The sequence below is a fragment of the Tachysurus fulvidraco genome, chromosome 1 (genome assembly GCF_022655615.1).
Source record: "Tachysurus fulvidraco isolate hzauxx_2018 chromosome 1, HZAU_PFXX_2.0, whole genome shotgun sequence".
Taxonomy (NCBI): Eukaryota; Metazoa; Chordata; class Actinopteri; order Siluriformes; family Bagridae; genus Tachysurus; species Tachysurus fulvidraco.
In genome coordinates this window covers 50,306,570-50,326,533 of record NC_062518.1, presented here as the reverse complement: position 1 = coordinate 50,326,533, position 19,964 = coordinate 50,306,570, and the positions used below count along the sequence as shown (strand labels likewise).

The following is a 19,964-nucleotide window of genomic DNA, read 5'->3' as shown; positions in this document are numbered from 1 at the left end:
GCTCTTTAATTAAGCAAAAATACATTTTATCCGATTACTCGATTAATCAATGAAATCTTTAGTAGAATACTCGATTACTAAAATATTCAATAGCTACAGCCCTAAATTATAAGTCTACGAAAATGTACTTGAATATTTCAAGTATTATTAGTGTAAGAATAACTTGAGTTACTGTTTCAGATTTCTGCAGGTTTTATATTTCAACTATGTTACTGTACGCTATCAGGTTTGTTTTTTTATATTACAGATGTATCTGTCTATCTCAGTTTTATTTATGTTTAAAAAAAACATTGCACATATTTTAAAAAGACTTTATTCACCAGAAGGTGAACAGCTAGTGGTCTCTCTATGTTTATATTTAACACTTTGCACTATTTTACACTTTATTGAGCATTTCTTACATTTTCTTTCATTTTGCACCTCAAACGGTAAGAGATATACGTTAAGTGTTCATTGTGACTTTAGACTTATGTTTACATTATAATTATTTAATTTTTCCTGGTTGTTCCATTTCTGTCTTAATAACGGAGGGGATTATGATCAGAGGAAGGTTAGGTTTCAAATAAAAATGTTTAAATGTAATATATTTTTCTCCTCGTCCTTATTTTAAATGGGTCATAAAAAATATCAATAATTATCGTATCATACTCATATCGTGATACAGTTTTCAGCCATATTGCCCAGCCCTAATATCGGTACACCAAATATTTTGTGAGCGATGCTGTGTTATTATGCAACCTTGTCCTCTATTCTTTCACAAATTCATAAGCAGGTGAAGGAAACACTGCATAAGGTGACTGGATGGTGGTGAAGGATTTTGGGAGGAAAATCTGGAGAACCAGGAGGTTGCTTGTACCGTTTCAGGTACTTCTGACCACACAGACTGCAGTGAACATTGTAGAGAGAGCGACGTGGCTTCACATTAGCCACTGTAAGCGAGTTCCTGAACCAGAGGAAAAACCAGCAACTGACAACTGCTAAGAGGAACAAGATGGAGCATCAGGGCACACGGTGATGTGCTATTAACCTCTCCCGTGAGCTCCAACTGACTCTCTATGACGCATAAAGTGTCTGAGTCCAAAGAAACACCAATATACCACCTGTTTGCCGACACTGAGAAGAAGCAGCGTCATATGAAAGAGTAACATGGACACACACACAAATGTGAAGACAAATGTTAATGAAATTATTAAACTAAGTGAAAGAAGTAAATGTGACCGACACGTAGGACAGCAGACGACGATACAGTATTACATACTAACTACGACACCCAGAGAGTCATCACACACACACACACGCACACACACACACACACACACACAAAGATCTGGCTTCAAAGGACGATTAAAGTAAGCCAGGTAGAAGCTCCTGTTAAGATGAGGAGCCTTGCAACCTATCACCCTGGAGTCCTAAGGACTGGGATCCTTATGATCTGCCTGTTAATAAAAGAGAATGCAGAAAAGACTCCAGAAAATCCCACTTCTAGAAGTCGCAGAGACATGTAGGAACACACTTACTGGCAACTAGCCACTTACACTGCCAAAATGATCAAAGATGAGTCTTGTTATGTGTGCATGATAGTCCCCACGTCTGCAAGCAAACACACAATTATTCCCATGAAAATTAATGGTAGTGAACTGAAGGCCATAGCCCAATACTGTAAAAATTCTTACTGCATGTGGAAGCAGGATGCTTATGGAGTACCGAATGGTACCCATTTGTCTGGTGATAAATTCACCAGCCTCCCTATTCTGTTGAGATGGAGGTCCTGGGAGGACTAATTTAACTACAGGTAATGCCACTATATGTCTACAGACTATAATGCGTGTGTTGAAAGAACACCCAAGTTAAATCAAATAAACAAGAATTAACACATTCATTGCACAGCCTCCTCCTAAATGAAACTACACACACTGTTTTGTAGGAACAGGAAACATAGCATTAGGTAATATCCCCAGCCATAGGTGCACTCACTCATTCATATTCAAATGACGGGACCCCCCCAAAGGCAGTGTTCTCTTATCCATCCATTTGACATCGGCACATTACTCAGGGCTGACGATCGGTACCGGGTACTGACTTGTAGAAAAATTACCATGAGATTGATGTTTAATGCTTTGCCTTAATTTGCATTTTTTTATGTACGGTTTCTGTCCCCCCAAAAAAAGCATGTTGTCCACTGAAGATCATTTATTTTATGAAACATTCAAGAAAACCTTACAAGGGAAATGATACGCCGATGTCAGATTGTACATGATTAAGCTTAGCTTAAGGAATACGGGAAAGTTTTCAGAACCGATTAAGTAATACTAATTAAGCTAATAATACTGTGAATTAAGATGGTCTTGTCAGATGATCAGATGTCTGATCACATAAAATCCACAGACTGGTCTACATAGACATGTAAATCTGTGATCTGGTCAGATGAATTGGCCTTCAGCTTGTTCTCCACATGTGGTGTGGAGTCTGGTGTCTCTGTCATGCTGAGGGGGGCATTTAGTCGTGTTGCTGCTGTGGTTTGGCGTCACTCACCCCACTTGGGGGGGAAGTCGTGGCCTAATGGTTAGAGAGTTTGACTCCTAACCCAAAGGGTTCGAGTCTCGGGCCGGCCACGACTGAGGTGCCCTTGTGCAAGGCACCGAACCCCTCCAACTGCTCTCCGGGTGCCGCAGCATAAATGGCTGCCCACTGCTCCGGGTGTGTGTTCATGGTGTGTGTGTGTGTGTGTGTACTGCTATGTGTGTGCACCTTGGATGAGTTAAATGGAGAGAACGAATTCTGAGTATGGGTCACCATACTTAGCTGTAGGTCACTTTCACTTCACTTCACAATAAATATCACTGCAAAAATCAATACTGCAGTTCTTCTGACTATCATTAAACATAGCACCTGGAAATAATAACTGTCAGTGCAGAGAGATACATGTGATATTGATGCCTTCTGAACAGATTCTGTTCTTGGAGGAGATTCACTTGTGAAAAAGGTTCTGTTCAACAGGTTGTGAACTTGAACCAACATGAACTTCAAATTGCTGCAAAGCTAACAAGAGGGCAAGTGCTGTAGTTACATTGATGGCAGAATTTTTTTTTAAAAGAAACACAAGGGGTGGTCAATTCCATTTTCATCTTCCTGCAGAAGTACAACACCAGCACCAGTACCACTAGCGTCAACGTCATGTTTAAACGCTTTTGAAAAGTCGGGAGTAGCTAAAATTGGTGCACTACATCATAAATTCTTTAAAGAATCAAAAGCAACCTGACATGGAAAAGACCAAACAAAAGGAATAGCTTTTCGGAGGTTGTCAGTAAGGGGTTTCACTACATCAGAAAATTTCTACAGAAACTTCTGTAGTATCCAGCATGCCCAGAAAGCGCCAGAGTTCTCTCTTTGTCCGAGGTGTAGGAAAGTGGCACTAACTTTGGCTTCTACCAGTCTTACGGTACCCTTCCCAACTTCCTTAAATAAATATGTAACCATAGCATTACAAAACCCGCATTTGGCGAGGTTTAGAGTTAAATTGGCTTCCTTAAATCTAGAGAACAGTAGTGTGTGTACATGTGTGTATGTGTGTGTATATGTGTTAGTGTGTGTGTTAGTGTTTCTTGTGCAGTGTTGCAGCTACAGATGTTGTTGGTTGAATACGGCTGTGCTCAAAAGGGTGAAAGCGGCTAAGGTGGTAAATCAAGTTTGTGGTATTACCAGTCTTGGCGGGGACGACGGTCTTGCATAACTTGCAGACAACATTGGTGTGACTACGGTCAGACTTATAATATCCAAAAACTGCCATACTGGTGAGCTGACTTTTCCTTTTTTATTTACGATTTCCTCACTCGCTGTGTCACTCATCTTCTGCTAATCAGTCGCCGGTTACTGAACAGGAATGATGGGACCAGCACTAGACAACAATATGGCACAAACAAACATGAAACTGTTACATGATTGGCTGTTAGCGTGTCACTCCCTACATTGCTAGGTTGGCAGAGAGTGTGTGCCTTTGTTAATGTAACCAAATTTCCTTTGCAAACTCTGTTTTCTTCCGACAAAAAATCTAACACATTTTTTATTGATATAGATCACATGTCTATCGCGATACATATCGTTATCTTTATCATCTTTCACCCAGCCCTAGAGAACACATTTTCTAATGTCTTCAAATGACTTTCCCAAGTCTCTGAATAACACACATCATCAAGATAAGCTTCACAATTGTTCACATTGGACAGAACTTTACACATAAAGTGAAATGTTGCTGGAGCAATTCAAAGACCAAAAGCTAACACCTTATATTGTAAGATGGTATCTGGAGTAGCGAATGCGGACATTTCAGAGGCACATTCTGTAAGTGGCACTTGACAATAACCCTTCAGTAAGTCTAATTTGGTTACAAACTGAGATCTTCCAATTCGGTCAACACAATCTTCTATTCATGTGAGTGTATAGGAATCTGCTTTGGTGACCTGGTTAATCTTTTGGTAGTCTGTGCAGAAACATGGGGTGCCATCAGGTTTGGGTACCAACAAGCAGGGTGAGCACAACTAGGCACGGCTAAACCATGCTTCACGAGGTGGACTGTTTCTTGTTTCATTATCTGACGTTTGACCGGATTTACTCATTAAGCATTCTGTTTGATCGGATGATGGTCAGCAACATCAATATAATGCTTTAATACAGAAGCAACAATAGGCACATCTGAGAAAAGTGATGAAAATTTTTCAATTTACTGTAACAACTCATTTCGAAATGACTCAGATAAGTGGGAGAGTTTTGAACTTAAAATAGCAAGGGTTTCTGAATTTTGTAACCAAGCACTGGATATGGCAGTACTGCCCAAACAAAGATCATATACTCATGTAGAATCAGCAGATCAAACAACTTCCACAGAAACTGCTACAGAGGGGCAAGTTGTTAAAGAAGATCTAGAATTTTCAAATGTTGTGGGTAATGTTCAGTTCATGGCTTTACGAAACACATGGGAAGTAAAATTTGTACCTTGGTAAGATTGAATAACCTTGGGTAGACCAAAAGTGGTGCAAAATCTCACAACGGCTTTCACAATGTTGGGGGACTTCAGGGAGCATAATGGGATGGCTTTGGGAAATCTAGTTGCAGAGCACATCATAGTCAACAAATACATACAGTATGTACTGACAGTCTTGGGCAAAAGTCTTACACAGTCTATCACAAACTTACTGGTTCATTTAAAACTAGAACTGGCTTTAAAAGGTGCAGGAGGCACAATCTGATTAAGCTTTCCTGCAATTTGACATGAATGGCACGAATGGCAGTACTGTGTTACAAAGGACTTCATTCCTGGCCAGAAGAAATGTTTCAAGAGGTTATGATTTCCGAACAGTGTCCTGAACGTTTGTGGTCATGGGCTAGACCATGACCGGGAACAACAATTTGAAATACAGAACTCCAATCATGTTTTATTTTCTCTGGACTTCACTTTCGCATGAGTACACCATCGTCTAGAAAATATGCAATTGCATATCGAGGCAAATCAGACTTATCTATCACAGTGGACTGACACACCAACAGTGTTTCATCGGTTTTTGGAGCACTAATTGTTGTGTAGTGCTTACTGAAAGGAAAATCAAAGCTAGGCTGAACAATCACACCTGAAGAACATTCATTTTCTACCTCAGCCTTTGTACGAGACATTTTTGAACCCATAAAGGAGTTTGAAAAATCAATTTCATCCTCAAACTTACGGGCTTGTGCACGAGTGACAACACATGACTGAAAAACATTGGGAAATTTCTGCACTAAAATCTGCACTAGATGGTACATCATTAACCTTGGGTAAAGCAGTAACTTCACTTTCAGCTAGATTGTTTCCAAAAATAAGCTAAATCCCTTTTACTGGCAATTTAGAACGTACAGCAACTTTGACTAGGCCAGTCAATGTTAAAACACAAATAAATGCTGTGTAAAGGAACTCTCATTATCCCCAACTCAATACCTTGAATCAACACATTAGACCCACAACTGGACTGAGAAGAAAATGGTAATGTACTTGCTAAAATGAACGTCTGGTAAATGCAGCACCGGTATCTCGCAAGATACGCACAGGTTTAAACTCAATCAGAATTAGACAAAGCAACAGCACCATCACAAACAAACGGTTCAATTGTCAGGTCAACAGAGTTTAGTGGCTCAGAAGCAGGAACACGAATGAAAGCTACACTCTTAGGTGTGTTCTGAGCTTTCCGCAGGTTCTTACGCTGCAGTAATGGACAAACGGCAAACACATGTCCCTTTTCATGACAATAAAAAAATTTACGAGCTGCCAAAAGTAGTGTCAAATTCCACAGAACACACCTGTGCTTTTCCTAACAGTTTGCACTGCAAGGGCAAAGGCCAAATTTGTCTAGGTCACTGTAATGTGGTCACGATGCTATCAAAAACAGTGAAGTGAGTCGACTTCACTGTCTCTGAACGACGGAACTAACGAGATTTGTTTACTAATATCAAAATCAGAGGAACTTGCCAGTGCCGTATGCGAAGCAGCAGGGAGAGGAGAGGATGTATTCACTGGCCCAGGAATTATATTCCCCTTTACATCAGGAGAGGGACTTAGAGGCTGGCCAAACTTTAATTGGAGCTCGAGCTCTTTCAGACGAACGTCACACTGTGTCTCAAGCTCATGTGCTTGGACCTGTAGCAGCTGAATTTGATATTGTTGCGAGAGAGTTCCAGGTTTAATTCCTTCAAACCGTCAAGCCTTGAAGAAATACAGGATTGAATCACTTCGGACAACACTCAATAAAAAGAAATAAAAAGAACTAGATTTGACAAAAGAACTAATCTGTTTGTCAAATTTAAGAGCACTATTAATTAAGACACCCAGAAAGTCCCCAAATTTCAGATTTAGAGTTCTACGAGCTTCAGATGGCTCAAACACGACTGTTTTCTTACAATCTCTTATTTTCATCTAAGACACTTTGTAGTTTTCTGTTGTTTTCACTTTTATTTTTAAATAAAAGACCAGATGGAATTAGGTCTAAACTTAAATTAAAAAAATGGCCTTTTAAAATGCATCATCCCTGCTGAAAAATCCAGCATAAACCAGCATGAATTCCATGCTGGTCCAGACTGGTTTTTACTGGTTCATGCTGGTATAGTGCTGGTATAATGCTGGTATAGATTGGTGGCCAGCATAGTCATGGTGTTATCAAGCAAAATGGGGCTGGTGTAGCTGGTTAATCAGTATGATCTTGCTGGAATGAGATTTATGGGAACAACCTTTATTTTTGCTTGTGTATGTTTCTATGTAACACATTATACGATTAAAACACAATATATTGGAATATATTTAATTATAAGTGTGTTATTTCTCTTGCTCCCTCTTTTGAATAAAGAACTGAAATAAAGCTCAAAAAGCTTTGAATAACAAAGAATAAAAACATTTAAAAATTGTTCATTACGGGTCGCTGTGCCGTGCACGGCACGGAAGTAGACGTGACCACTAGGGGATGACCCAGAAACAAGCTTCAATTCAACTTTAAAGCATCAAATCCTCCAAAAACACGAAAAAACCTATTTACCTAGTAAAGTTTATACTCTCAATAATTTTTTAAGCCCACACACAAAGCACAATATGATTCACAGCCTTCATACAATTAGAAAAAAATTTCGGACAAAACTGACCTAGGTGGCGCTAGACCGGTTTTTCCCTTACCTTTAGACACGTCTCTTTCTTCACTGGGGTAATATATTCCAACACAAATAATCCACAAAAATCCACACAGGTCCAAGGAATTGAAATCTGTAAGCCTTTTAATCCAAAACGCTCTGGTCGCGCCGCAAATATTCCGTTAGTGTTCTGAAAACTGGAAACAGAAGTGCGCCATCATCTCGTTTTGCCGCTCTAACTCCTAATTGGGATATTCAAAAATTCAAAGTCTACGTCATATTTATAGCCCAGGTCCTAACGAATCAAATAAGCCCTCATTTGAGCCAATCGGTGCTTGTATGGCAGAGATAGACGGCTGGGAAGCCAATGATGGCATGACCTCATTTTTGGGAACCCGCATTTGACTGACAATTACTCCTTCCAATAGCAATGAAATGGGCTGGGACCTATACAGCTGTTTAGTCAATAAGCAGACGATTCCAACGGTATGCGACATGCCGTATGTTCTTTGCCTGTGTCTGCGTGAACTGGATGCGCAGAAGAATTCTTGCGTAATCCCTGACCTTTTGTCCCTCTCACAGCTCAGGGTGTCAAGTTACAGGCCTGTTTTCACACCAGAGTGATAGAGAGAGAGTCTAGGCTTATTTATGGCTTGTCAGACTGAGCCTGCAGCCTTTTATTTCAAAGTTATATAGTAAACAAGTACACAAAAACGCTGCACCCGACGACCAGGGCCGTAGAAAAATATTTTTATTGAAGCCATTTTTGGGTCTTTTGACTCGAATTTTTTTTTTTGGTGAAAGCCAAGACATGTGGCTATGACTCTCAGTTGTTATTTGGTCCCTAACATGTTCCAGAAAAATAAGATTAAGGTAAACAACCCAGGTGGACATGAAAACCTGCATTCAAACCCCTGTAACTTTGTGCCAGTAAGGCCTAGAATCAATCTGAAACTAGTTTCTGAAACTAGAGAATCTCTTCTTTCCAATGAGACCAGGCTCATGTGTGTCAAAGTATGTGGGAGCTGTACCACTTTTTGTTGGGTAGGTCATGTAGGCGAAAAAGCTGCAAAAGGGGGGCTATGCTTAAAGGGGTTAAAGTGTGTCCACAAATTAAATATAGTAATACCAACAAATGTTGACTTCCCGGGCTCCACGAGGGAAGCAGCATATAAATCATACAGAATGATGGTTTTTGAAAGATATATATAATCCATTTGTCTCAATTAAGAAGTAGTTAAACTGTTTGTTTTTTTAGTAAAGCGGTAATGTTAAGAGATATTACCCAGCATCAGTGTTGCTATGCAACCTTTAAAGCAACAATGTTCCCGAATGAAATGGTAAACGTAGTTCCTGCACTTTCCAAAAATAAATCTCGCAAATGTTTTCGACTACATTATATACCTTACAGTGTTTATCAAAATTAGTATAAGTGTACGTTTTACAGATCATGTTTTTGCCACCGTAATTAAGATTTTGTTTTGGGGTAAATAAAAAGCTTCTGCTTCTACAGGATGAATCTGCTGATCAATGGGAATCAGAATGTTTGCATACGGGAGGTACCTGGATGACGGCTGCACGGCAGTTGTTTTAACTAGCGAAATTAAGGACTTTAACTATGACATGTTTGACCAAACTCAGGTTTATTGGGTAGCTCTTTTATCGTAACTCGTTCACTGCACAATATAAACAAATCAGAATCAGAATCAGATTGGTTCCAGCAGTTTGTGACTCTCAGACATAAATAACACAATACTACACAAGAAAACACTGCAGATGATGAGATACAAGTTTTGTTTCTTATTTTGTTTTGTATAATTGTTCAGAGAATAAAGAAGACATAGTGCAGGAGTTGTCTAAAGTCAAACGACTCCGGGTAGCGCCTCTTAAAAAAAAACATGGTCGTCACCACCACATACTACTTGTTACTCGCTAAAAGAGAGAGCAGAAGCTAAGATCAAACATGTGTGTTGTAAAGGTTATATTGTGTAACGTTATTTGTGCACGCGTGTATATAACAGTGTGATGGCAAATTTCATTGTCCAATAAATATTTTAAACAAACATATATATATATATAAATATAAAAATATATATATATATATATATAGATATATATATATATATATATATATATATATATATATACACGAGAAAGCCATGTAAATGATAGGTATATCCAGAATGTTGCAATTCTCTAGAAAATGGTCTTGGTCTTTATTTAACTATGAATATGCACTAAGAAATGTGATATGTAACAAATGGGTTTTGTTGTGGTCTTGCTGGGATTATACTAGCATCATAGACAACATATGTTGACCAGCATACCACCATGCTGTGTGTAGACTTCAGTGTGTGTAGACTTTTTTATATCCATTATAGAACTGAACTGGCAATTTTTTCCACCTGTATTACTGAGTTAGTGTTTGCAGGTGTACTGGCCCAGGTGTATTGGTACCTTGAGTGAATGTCAGTTTTTTAGGTCTTACGAACTCTCTAATATTAATGTGTACAGCAGCAGCACTTTAACTGTAAACATGATTCAATTACATTTCTCACTGTTTTACAGCAGACATTTAAAGTCATTTTATTTAGCAAATGTCCTTATATAAAGCAACTTCTCCAAGATTATTCCCTTCTCCAACCATCATTTTGGTTTGCGGTCCAGGTCAGTCATGAGTTAAAAAACAGCTCTTGTCCCAACACAGAAAAGCAGCTGTAATTCAGGTCACTGCGGATGTTAGTGGAGGATGATCAGATGTCCACAAAAACAGCCTTCTTCCACCTTAGAAACATTGCCAAGCTGAGAAACATCCTGTCTGTATCTGATGCTGAGAAGCTAGTTCATGCGTTCATGACCTCTAGACTGGACTATTGTAATGCATTACTAGGTGGTTGTCCTGCATCTTTAATAAATAGGTTACAGTTAGTCCAAAATGCAGCTGCCAGAGTTCTCACTAGGACAAGAAAGTATGACCATATAACCCCAATTTTATCATCTCTACACTGGCTACATTAAGTTTAGAACTGACTACAAACTGCTGCTACTTACGTACAAGGCTCTTAATGGTTTAGCTCCCATGTATCTAACTAGTCTTCTAACACGTTACAATCCTTCACGCTCTCTGACATCACAAAACTCAGGACTTCTGCTAGTTCCCAGAATATCTAAGTCTACTAAAGGTGGTAGAGCGTTTTCTTATTTAGCTCCCAAACTTCCAAAATAGTCTTCCTGATAGTGTTCGGGGCTCAGACACACTTTCCCAGTTCAAAAACAGATTAAAAACTCATCTCTTTAGTCAGGTGTACACACACATATAATACATCCCATAAAATTATGCACCATTAAATTAGACTTGCACCTTTTTTATGAACAGCAGATATGTTAATCCCTCTACACTGCTTTTCTCTTTCACACCCATCCCGAGGCATCCTGACATTGTACCAGCTCCAATCATCTTCCGTGTGGTGAAGATTCTGGACCTCCACTAAGATGAGGCTGACTCTGAGAATCCTGAGACATCTACAGATCTACCTGCTCCAGTTGGACTCTATGATACCAAGAGGAGATCTGAACTCCATGTGACCTTTACCACAATTAAACATTTGTTTGACTGTATATTTGTAATCACACCCTCAAGTGTCACCCATATGAGGATGGGTTCCCCTTTGAGTCTGGTTCCTCTCAAGGTTTCTTCCTTACCAATTTAAGGGAGTTTTTCCTTGCCACTGCTGCCTGAGTCACCTCAGACTTGCTCATTGGGGATAAATACATAAACATACATACATACATACATACATACATACATACATACATACATATATATAGCGCATTTTTACTATAAAGATTCAAGATATATATATATATATATATATATCTTGAATTTTTACTATATTAATTCTCTATATTTCTTTTTGTTTACCTTCTGTTCTATGTTTATGTTCTGTAAAGCTGCTTTCAGACAAAACCCATTGTAAAAAGCGCTATACAAATAAAACGTGAATTGAATATATAAGCACGGACGACGTGCTGTTGTGGTATGCCAGCTTTCTTTTCATTTTCTTTACTTTTCAATTTGAAATAATCCCAAACCTTGGACATTTTCTGTCGTTTTCTCCTGTTTGTTTCTTCTCTTTGCTCATCGACATTGTTATTGCTCCCTTCGATTTAGAACCAACAACCTGTCTCTGAATGTTGGTAAAACCAAAGAGATGGTTGTTGACTTCAGGAGAGCACAGAGTGACCACTCTCTGCTGAACATCAACGGATCACCTGTAGAGATCGTCAGGAGCACCAAATTTCTTGGTGTTCATCTAGCGGAGAACTTCACCTGGTCACTCAACACCAGCTCCATCACCAAGAAAGCCCAGCAGCATCTGATTTGTTCCCCTTACAATGAAGTATCACTGCAAGTCAATACTGCAATTCTTCTGACTATCATTAAACATAGCACCTGGAAGTAATAACTGTCAGTGCAGAGAGATACATGTGATATTGATGCCTTCTGAACAGATTCTGTTCTTGGAGGAGGTTCACTTGTGAAAAAAGTTCTGTTCATATTGAAGGTGGACACACATCACACTGCTGAGGAACCTGGATGGAGAAAGCTGTAGATCCAGATACATGTCATTTATTCCTGTTCTCCCATTTAAGTTTTGATCTCTCATTATTCCAGCATCATGCTGTATGTAGTTACAAGTCTCTTCCCTCGGTTACTACTCACAGTCACTTTCATTCGCACTCTGTCTTTGGTTCTCCTTTAGGTTCATTTTTGTTGTTTCATTAGAGCTCTTATGTTCTCCTGCTCCATTCCTGGGCCTCTGTACAATACAGAAGAAATAATATGAATATATGCATTATTACATTATATATTAATACTAATACACTTCAAACACCTTACACCTCAAAGGCTGATGAATAAAACTGAAGATAAATTCAGTCTTTATTTATAAAGAACATATAGAGTGTTTAGTTGTCAGTGTGAGACTGGAAGACATTTATTTAGTTATTATAGGTGATCATTATATTTGTTCTGATGTCACAGTGCTGCATGTCTCTGTTACTTACATCATCTCTTCGGATAAAGTGATATGTTTTCCTCAGGTACGAGATTAACACAATCAGTGCAGCAACCAGAAGCCCCAACACCACCATCAGGAAGATCGCCCACACTGGTAGAGCAGACACCTGATCTTTGTTCTGATCTTTACTCCACACACACACACACACACACACACACACACACACACACACACACATACACACATACATATACACATAAACACACACACAGTGTTTATTAGTGACTTAACACACACCATGTGCCAGTGAGTGTGATTAACTGAACACCAATAACACACCCACTGGGCCTCATTTACAGTGTTAGTTTTAAACATTTATTTATTTGTAAATCATCTGCAGGAGAATTTATTTACTAGTAAACAAACCTGTGTGTAGAAAATGTAGAATTTAATGGCAGGTTCTCATACGGTCGAGTTTCAGAGCAACTTTAAGTTTTATTTTATTATATTAACTGAATGTTCACGATGATTTCTGACCAATATCAGACTGTTGAATTTTACACACTGACACAAATCACACTGAATACGTACCTCTTACTGTTACTGAGGAAATATGAAGGTTCTCCTTATACTCTGTGTCTGTGACGATGTAAACTCCATCATCAGTCCACTTTACTCCTCTCAGTGTAAGAAGTGTGTTAGTGAGTGATGTTCTCTGTGTGTATTCAGCTGTACAGTCTAGTGAGCTTTTATACACACTGCAGATCTGTACACCATGTGGATCTGTTGAATTTCTGTGTTTAAAGATCACCTCCACTTGGTCTGATATGTGCAAATTCAGCTGTAGATCTTCACCAGGATTCACCTGAACTGATGATATGAAGGCTGAGGAAAAAAACACCAGACATTTTAACTGGATGTAAATATAACACATTAAACCTAAATCAGTGAGAGTTTATAAACTATAGAGCAGTAAACACACTTACACTCGATGCTGAGACGCACTTCTTTAACGCCTTTGTTATCACACCGACACGTGTATATGTTCCTCTTACTGTCATCAGCTACAGGGATGGTGAGGGTCAGATCTCCCTTCAGATACAGATCATGGGAGATGTTAAATCCTTCTTCTGACCTGCAGGATGTCTGATCACACTGAGCCACTACATAATCTGGATCAGTGAACAGAGTCCATGTGACCTGATGAGAACACGTTCGATTACAGGGCAGAGCAGCAGCCTGATTAAACTCCACCTTTACAGTAGTGACAGCTGATACAGGAACTGAAAGAGAAAATCAGATAAACAGCATAAAATATAAATCTATACATGTACATATAATTATATTAAAATCATGTATCTCAAACACATTTAGTCACATACACATAGTTCAACATGTAGTAAAATGCTTTTTATGCCTGTTTTTATTACAAAAAAAATAAAAGTCACAAAAAGTGTAATAATGATCTTGTGGACACTAAATTAAACTAATATAAAAATATATCAGGTTCATTTTTTGCACAAATCTGTTAATCAACCTCAGTTCTAATCGAGACAGCTAAATTATTTATTTTTAACATAAAAAAGTGAACTGGATTTTTTTTTACCTTTAATTACAGTCTTGGAAATGTTAAAGATGACTAATAACACTGGCTTTTATGCATTGTTAGTTCTTATGTAGCTTTAGATTTAATTATTTCTCCCTTATTTACATATCAGGGCTGTTTTTCCCCCCATTGACTGTCATTATAACCATGTTAATTCATTGCATGGCCATGACATGAAAAAACATGCATTCTTGCTTATTTATGGTTTCTTTCACTGAGAAGAGGTAAAATTTGCAATTTTTACTGTTGACCAAAAAAAACTGGGCCATTGAACCATTAGACAGGCCTGTGATAAAATACTACTGATACTGCTGGGTTCAGCCTTATCCGAGTGAAACAGAGGAGGTTACAGTTCTGAATGTGCCTCTGGAACTTAACCCTGGCCTTGATGTCATCAAGCTCATTTACCCGAGACTAGACATTGTCTAATAGGCTGCTAGGCAGAGGAGCATGTTGTACCATCAGCAGGTTCCTGATGCTGACTTGTTTCCTCTCACAGATATCACTTCGGGTTCGCATTTTTTGTTACTTCACAGGATCTCACACAACCAGAACAAGTTCCAATTTTAAAACAATGACAGGTGAGTGAATAGTAATAAGTGTTTGTCTGTCACAGTGTCCGTGGTGAAAAGATAAAGAAGTAAAAGAAATGGAAAAAATAAACAAAAACAAACAAAGCACAGTCAGAGCAGTTGTGATGGCAGCTGACCGCACCAGGACCATCTTGGAAGTATATTTCTGTATAAATCCTCCCTGCAGCTAAACTAACATGTTCAAACAGTATAACTATAGAAATTCCTGAGGCTCAGCATCCTGACAGCGGATAAATGACTAAGTGCTGCTCTAATCTGCATTGATCAGACACAAACACATCTGTGAGGAACTCCCAGTGTTTATATTCAACAGAACACAAAGGCATACAGACCTCCTGTAAATCTAGTCCCGTCCGAATAGTGCTTATGTCTGTATTGTATAGTATAGTGTTATTTATGTGTGTATTGTATAGTATAGTGTTATTTATGTCTGTATTGTATAGTATAGTGTTATTTATGTGTGTATTGTATAGTATAGTGTTATTTATGTGTGTATTGTCTTGTATAGTATAGTGTTATTTATGTGTGTATTGTATAGTATAGTGTTATTTATGTATGTATTGTATAGTATAGTGTTATTTGTGTGTATTGTCTTGTATAGTATAGTGTTATTTATGTGTGTATTGTCTTGTATAGTATACTGTTATTTATGTCTGTATTGTATAGTATACTGTTATTTATGTGTGTATTGTCTTGTATAGTGTTATTTATGTCTATATTGTATAGTATAGTGTTAATGTGTGTATTGTCTTGTATAGTATAGTGTTATTTATGTGTGTATTGTCTTGTATAGTATAGTGTTATGTCTGTATTGTGATAGTATAGTGTTATGTGCATATTGTCTTGTATATTATAGTGTTATTTATGTGTGTGTTGTATAGTATAGTGTTATTTATGTGTGTATTGTATAGTATAGTGTTATTTATGTGTGTATTGTCTTGTATAGTATAGTGTTATTTATGTGTGTATTGTATAGTATAGTGTTATTTATGTGTGTATTGTATAGTATAGTGTTATTTATGTGTGTATTGTCTTGTATAGTATAATGTTATTTATGTGTGTATTTTCTTGTATAGTATAGTGTTATTTATGTGTGTATTGTATAGTATAGTGTTATTTATGTGTGTATTGTATAGTATAGTATTATTTATTTCTGTATTGTATAGTATAGTGTTATTTATGTGTGTATTGTATAGTATAGTGTTCTTTATGTGTGTATTGTATAGTATAGTGTTATTTATGTGTGTATTGTATAGTATAGTGTTATTTATGTGTGTATTGTCTTGTATAGTATAGTGTTATTTATGTGTGTATTGTATAGTATAGTGTTATTTATGTGTGTATTTTCTTGTATAGTATAGTGTTATTTATGTGTGTATTGTATAGTATAGTGTTATTTATGTGTGTATTGTATAGTATAGTATTATTTATTTCTGTATTGTATAGTATAGTGTTATTTATGTGTGTATTGTATAGTATAGTGTTATTTATGTGTGTATTGTCTTGTATAGTATAGTGTTATTTATGTGTGTATTGTATAGTATAGTATTATTTATTTCTGTATTGTATAGTATAGTGTTCTTTATGTGTGTATTGTATAGTATAGTGTTATTTATGTGTGTATTGTATAGTATAGTGTTATTTATGTGTGTATTTTCTTGTATAGTATAGTGTTATTTATGTGTGTATTGTATAGTATAGTGTTATTTATGTGTGTATTGTATAGTATAGTATTATTTATTTCTGTATTGTATAGTATAGTGTTATTTATGTGTGTATTGTATAGTATAGTGTTATTTATGTGTGTATTGTCTTGTATAGTATAGTGTTATTTATGTGTGTATTGTATAGTATAGTATTATTTATTTCTGTATTGTATAGTATAGTGTTATTTATGTGTGTATTGTATAGTATAGTGTTATTTATGTCTGTATTGTACAGTATAGTGTTATTTATGTGTGTATTGTATAGTATAGTGTTATTTATGTGTGTATTGTATAGTAAAACGTATTAATTTTAGAAACAAAATTAATGGATTGACAAATTAAGGAGAGATCAATAAATAAATGAATCAATATATTAAATACAATAATGTATGTTCTTATTGTATTTCTATAATTTTCTATTTTACTTTTAATTATGCACAATGTACTTTGTTTAAATGTAACTTTTTGTACTATTTGTATGCAGCACAGCTGCAAATGCATTGGTAATACAAATGTACAGTTTTTGTCATGCCAATAAAGCACACTTAAATTGAAATTAAGAGAGAGAGAGAGAGAGAGAGAGAGAGAGAGAGAGAGAGAGAGAGAGAGAGAGACCGTTTCTATTTTGACAATAATAAAATAACAGCAGCCCTTTTAAACCACTTAATTATTTTAATAATTAAAACTGAAACAAGTGAATTAAATTAAAAGTAGACTTTAACCTTGGCTGTTGGCTACATCTTGGACAGATGATCTGGCTCTGTCATGCTTTGCACGAAAATGCCTCAACATGGATGATGTATTATTATTATTATTATAGGCCAGCTGCTGGGAGCAAATCAAACACTGGATCTATAAACAGATTAAGGATAGACCTTGTCTCAAAAGTATAAAGTGTGAACCATTTAAAAAAGATCATGGTATTAAGCGGTGCACAAGGCTTTTCTTGCATTCCTTTTCATTTTTCAAACTTATTACTACTATCCAATTTTTTTCAATTTGGCTCCTGCAATGGGTAGGGGGGTGTCCCATTCCTGTGCGTTGAGCTGACCAGATGAACTAGTTGTTTCCAGCACTGACGGTCTTGTGCCAGCTGCTCTGCATCCTCTATAGCAACTCCTTGTTGTTGAAGGTCGCCCGCAAGGACGTCAAGCCATTGGGTGCGGGGTTTACCTCGTGGTCATCTCCAGCCTGCAGCCCTCGGATCAAACTGGAGAATAGCTCTCATCGGATGGTCAGAAGGGAGGCGGAGGACATGTGGATGTGGTCTGTCACCAACATACATGAACTTGGTTTTTGTCCAGCTCACCTGGAGGCTGAGCTTCTCCGCTTTTTCACAGTATATGGCCAGAGAGTCACTCAGCTGGCTGTAGGACGTGCTGAGCAGGATGGTGTCATCAGCTTACTCCAGGTCAGTCAGGTGGTAGCTGCCGAAGGACACTCCGGGGACCCGCTCCCAAACCCTGGACATCAGATGGTCAATGATGCAGTTGAAGAGGTCAGGTGCAGCCATGCAGCCCTGGCGAACGCCACTGGAGATGGGAAACCAGTCTGAGTCTCTGCCGTTGATGCGGACACAGCTCTGAGCGTTGCTATAAAGCAGCTTGAACAGGGCAACGATCTTGGGTGGTACTCCAAGGGCATGTAGGATACTCCACAGTGAAGTGTGGCAGACGGTATCGAAGACTTCAGATCTATGAATCCGATGTAAAGATGACGATCTTTACGGAATACATAGGTCTTTTCTATCCGCAAGCAAACGGTGGAGATTTGGTCTATTGTAGATTAGGCATGAAGCCGGCCTGCTGGGACGGCAGCTGCTTCTAATGGCTGGGAGAGCACGAATAAGCAAGATCCTGGTAAAGAGCATGCTGGGGATGGAGAGAAGGGTAATGCCTCTGTGGTTGCCGCAGACTAGCCTGTCGCCCTTATGTTTCCAGAAGGGCAAGATGACTCCTCTGGTCCAGTCGCTGGGGAGCCTCTCTGTCTCCCACACCTCATTGAATATAGGGTAAGCCACTCGACAATGCTTTCACCGCCTGAAATTAGCATCTCTGCGGTAATTGCACATATGCCAGGGGCTTTCCTGTTGTTAAGTTTCCCCAGGGCAGCTCACACTTCCTCAGGTGTGACAGGGCTTGTACTGCAGGCAACACTAGGGGCTGCAGCATTAGCGCCAATGAGATGGTGGGATCGGCCAGGGAGGTGCCATTATGCAGAAGGAGGCTGAAGTGCTCTTTCCAGCGTTCGAGGCAGTTTGCTTCAGTTGCTATAAGGTTGCCATCAGAATCTTTCACCAGGGCTGTCTTAATGCGGGGGCCATTATGGGCTTGGCGCAGCAGACTGAAAACATGGCTCATGTTGTTATTATTGGCTGCGGACTCTAGGTGTTTAGCTTCTGCTTGCCAGAACTTCTCTCTACCCTCGGCTATAGACACATTGCATTGGCGGTTCAGTCGCCGATACTCTGTCAGGTCACCTCGGAGACGGGCCTCACATCGCCGGTCGATGATGTTAAGTGTCCTCTCCGATATCCAGGGCTTTTTCGGGGGAGGTCAAAAGTGTCCGAAGACATTGTGAGCTGACTGGATGATACTTTCCTTGAAGGTCTGCCAGTCGTTCAACCTTGTCTTTAGCCAGGTTATCAAAGGTGCGGCGGATGGCTCAACTGAAGTCTGTGGCGATGTTTGGATCACTGAGTAGGGAGGAGTCCAGGCGAGGCAGAGTCTTGGTGTGCTGGTTGGCTTGCAGCATTAACTTGAGATGGGCCACCAGCTCGCAACAATAAACTCTCCTAAACTAGCTACACAGTAATAGATTCCATGTAATACTCTCCAATACAACACACGAGGGCGCGCCGCGTGTCGCGCACAATTTTAAACCTTTGAATCAGATAACGAAGCAGTCACGTGGGTGTGTGTGAAACGAAGCCTCAGACGTCTTTGGTCATGTGAATTTGCCAGAACGAATCAAGCTTCGATACAAAGCTTCAATGAAAATCGGTTCATTTTTTGGACACACGCCTCGGAGCTTCGGTGTCACTGGTCACATCACTATTTGTGTTGCCTGCCTGTCTGTTTATCTGTTTCTTGTGTTTTGGATTATTAAACTTTATCTAAACTGCATTTGGATCCTCACGCGCCTTTGTCTCACCGTGACAATAGTGTTATTTATGTATGTATTGTATAGTATAGTGTTATTTGTCTGTACTTTTGAGAGTCACAAACAGCTTGAACCAAATTCGTAGGAACATGACCCAGTGATTTAGCCTCAGCTAGCTAAATTGTTCTTGCAGATTTAGGGTGAGATGGTTAGGTTTATTAAAGCTATATAAATTACATATTTCACTTTGCAAGTAAGAATTTAACAGGCTTACAGTTAAATTCTGAGGTTCTTCATT

General features: G+C 38.5%; 3 protein-coding genes across 10 annotated transcripts in view; 1 reads left to right on the top strand and 2 right to left on the bottom strand.

Moving 5' to 3' along the window:
* The window catches only part of LOC113636588, a 204,478-nt gene that overhangs the window by 31,901 nt on the left and 152,613 nt on the right, over positions 1–19,964 (top strand). The gene's annotated exons all lie outside the window — the stretch shown is intronic.
* LOC113636558 overlaps positions 1–19,964 on the bottom strand; it is an 86,513-nt gene that overhangs the window by 65,388 nt on the left and 1,161 nt on the right. The gene's annotated exons all lie outside the window — the stretch shown is intronic.
* The window catches only part of LOC125141289, a 72,515-nt gene that overhangs the window by 51,914 nt on the left and 637 nt on the right, over positions 1–19,964 (bottom strand). For 2 of the 3 annotated variants that reach the window (XR_007140676.1, XM_047814279.1), the window contains exons 2-4: positions 13,646–13,942; positions 13,251–13,544; positions 12,706–12,842 (exon numbers count right to left, since the gene is read on the bottom strand). Coding sequence is in view for 2 of the 3 variants with exons in the window: in XM_047814279.1 (XP_047670235.1) it covers positions 12,706–12,842; positions 13,251–13,544; positions 13,646–13,942 (728 nt within the window). In the remaining variant the exon portion in view is untranslated. Of the gene's footprint in view, positions 1–12,252; positions 12,459–12,705; positions 12,843–13,250; positions 13,545–13,645; positions 13,943–19,964 lie in introns of those variants that run through there. The other variant, XM_047814284.1, reaches the window with a different exon arrangement.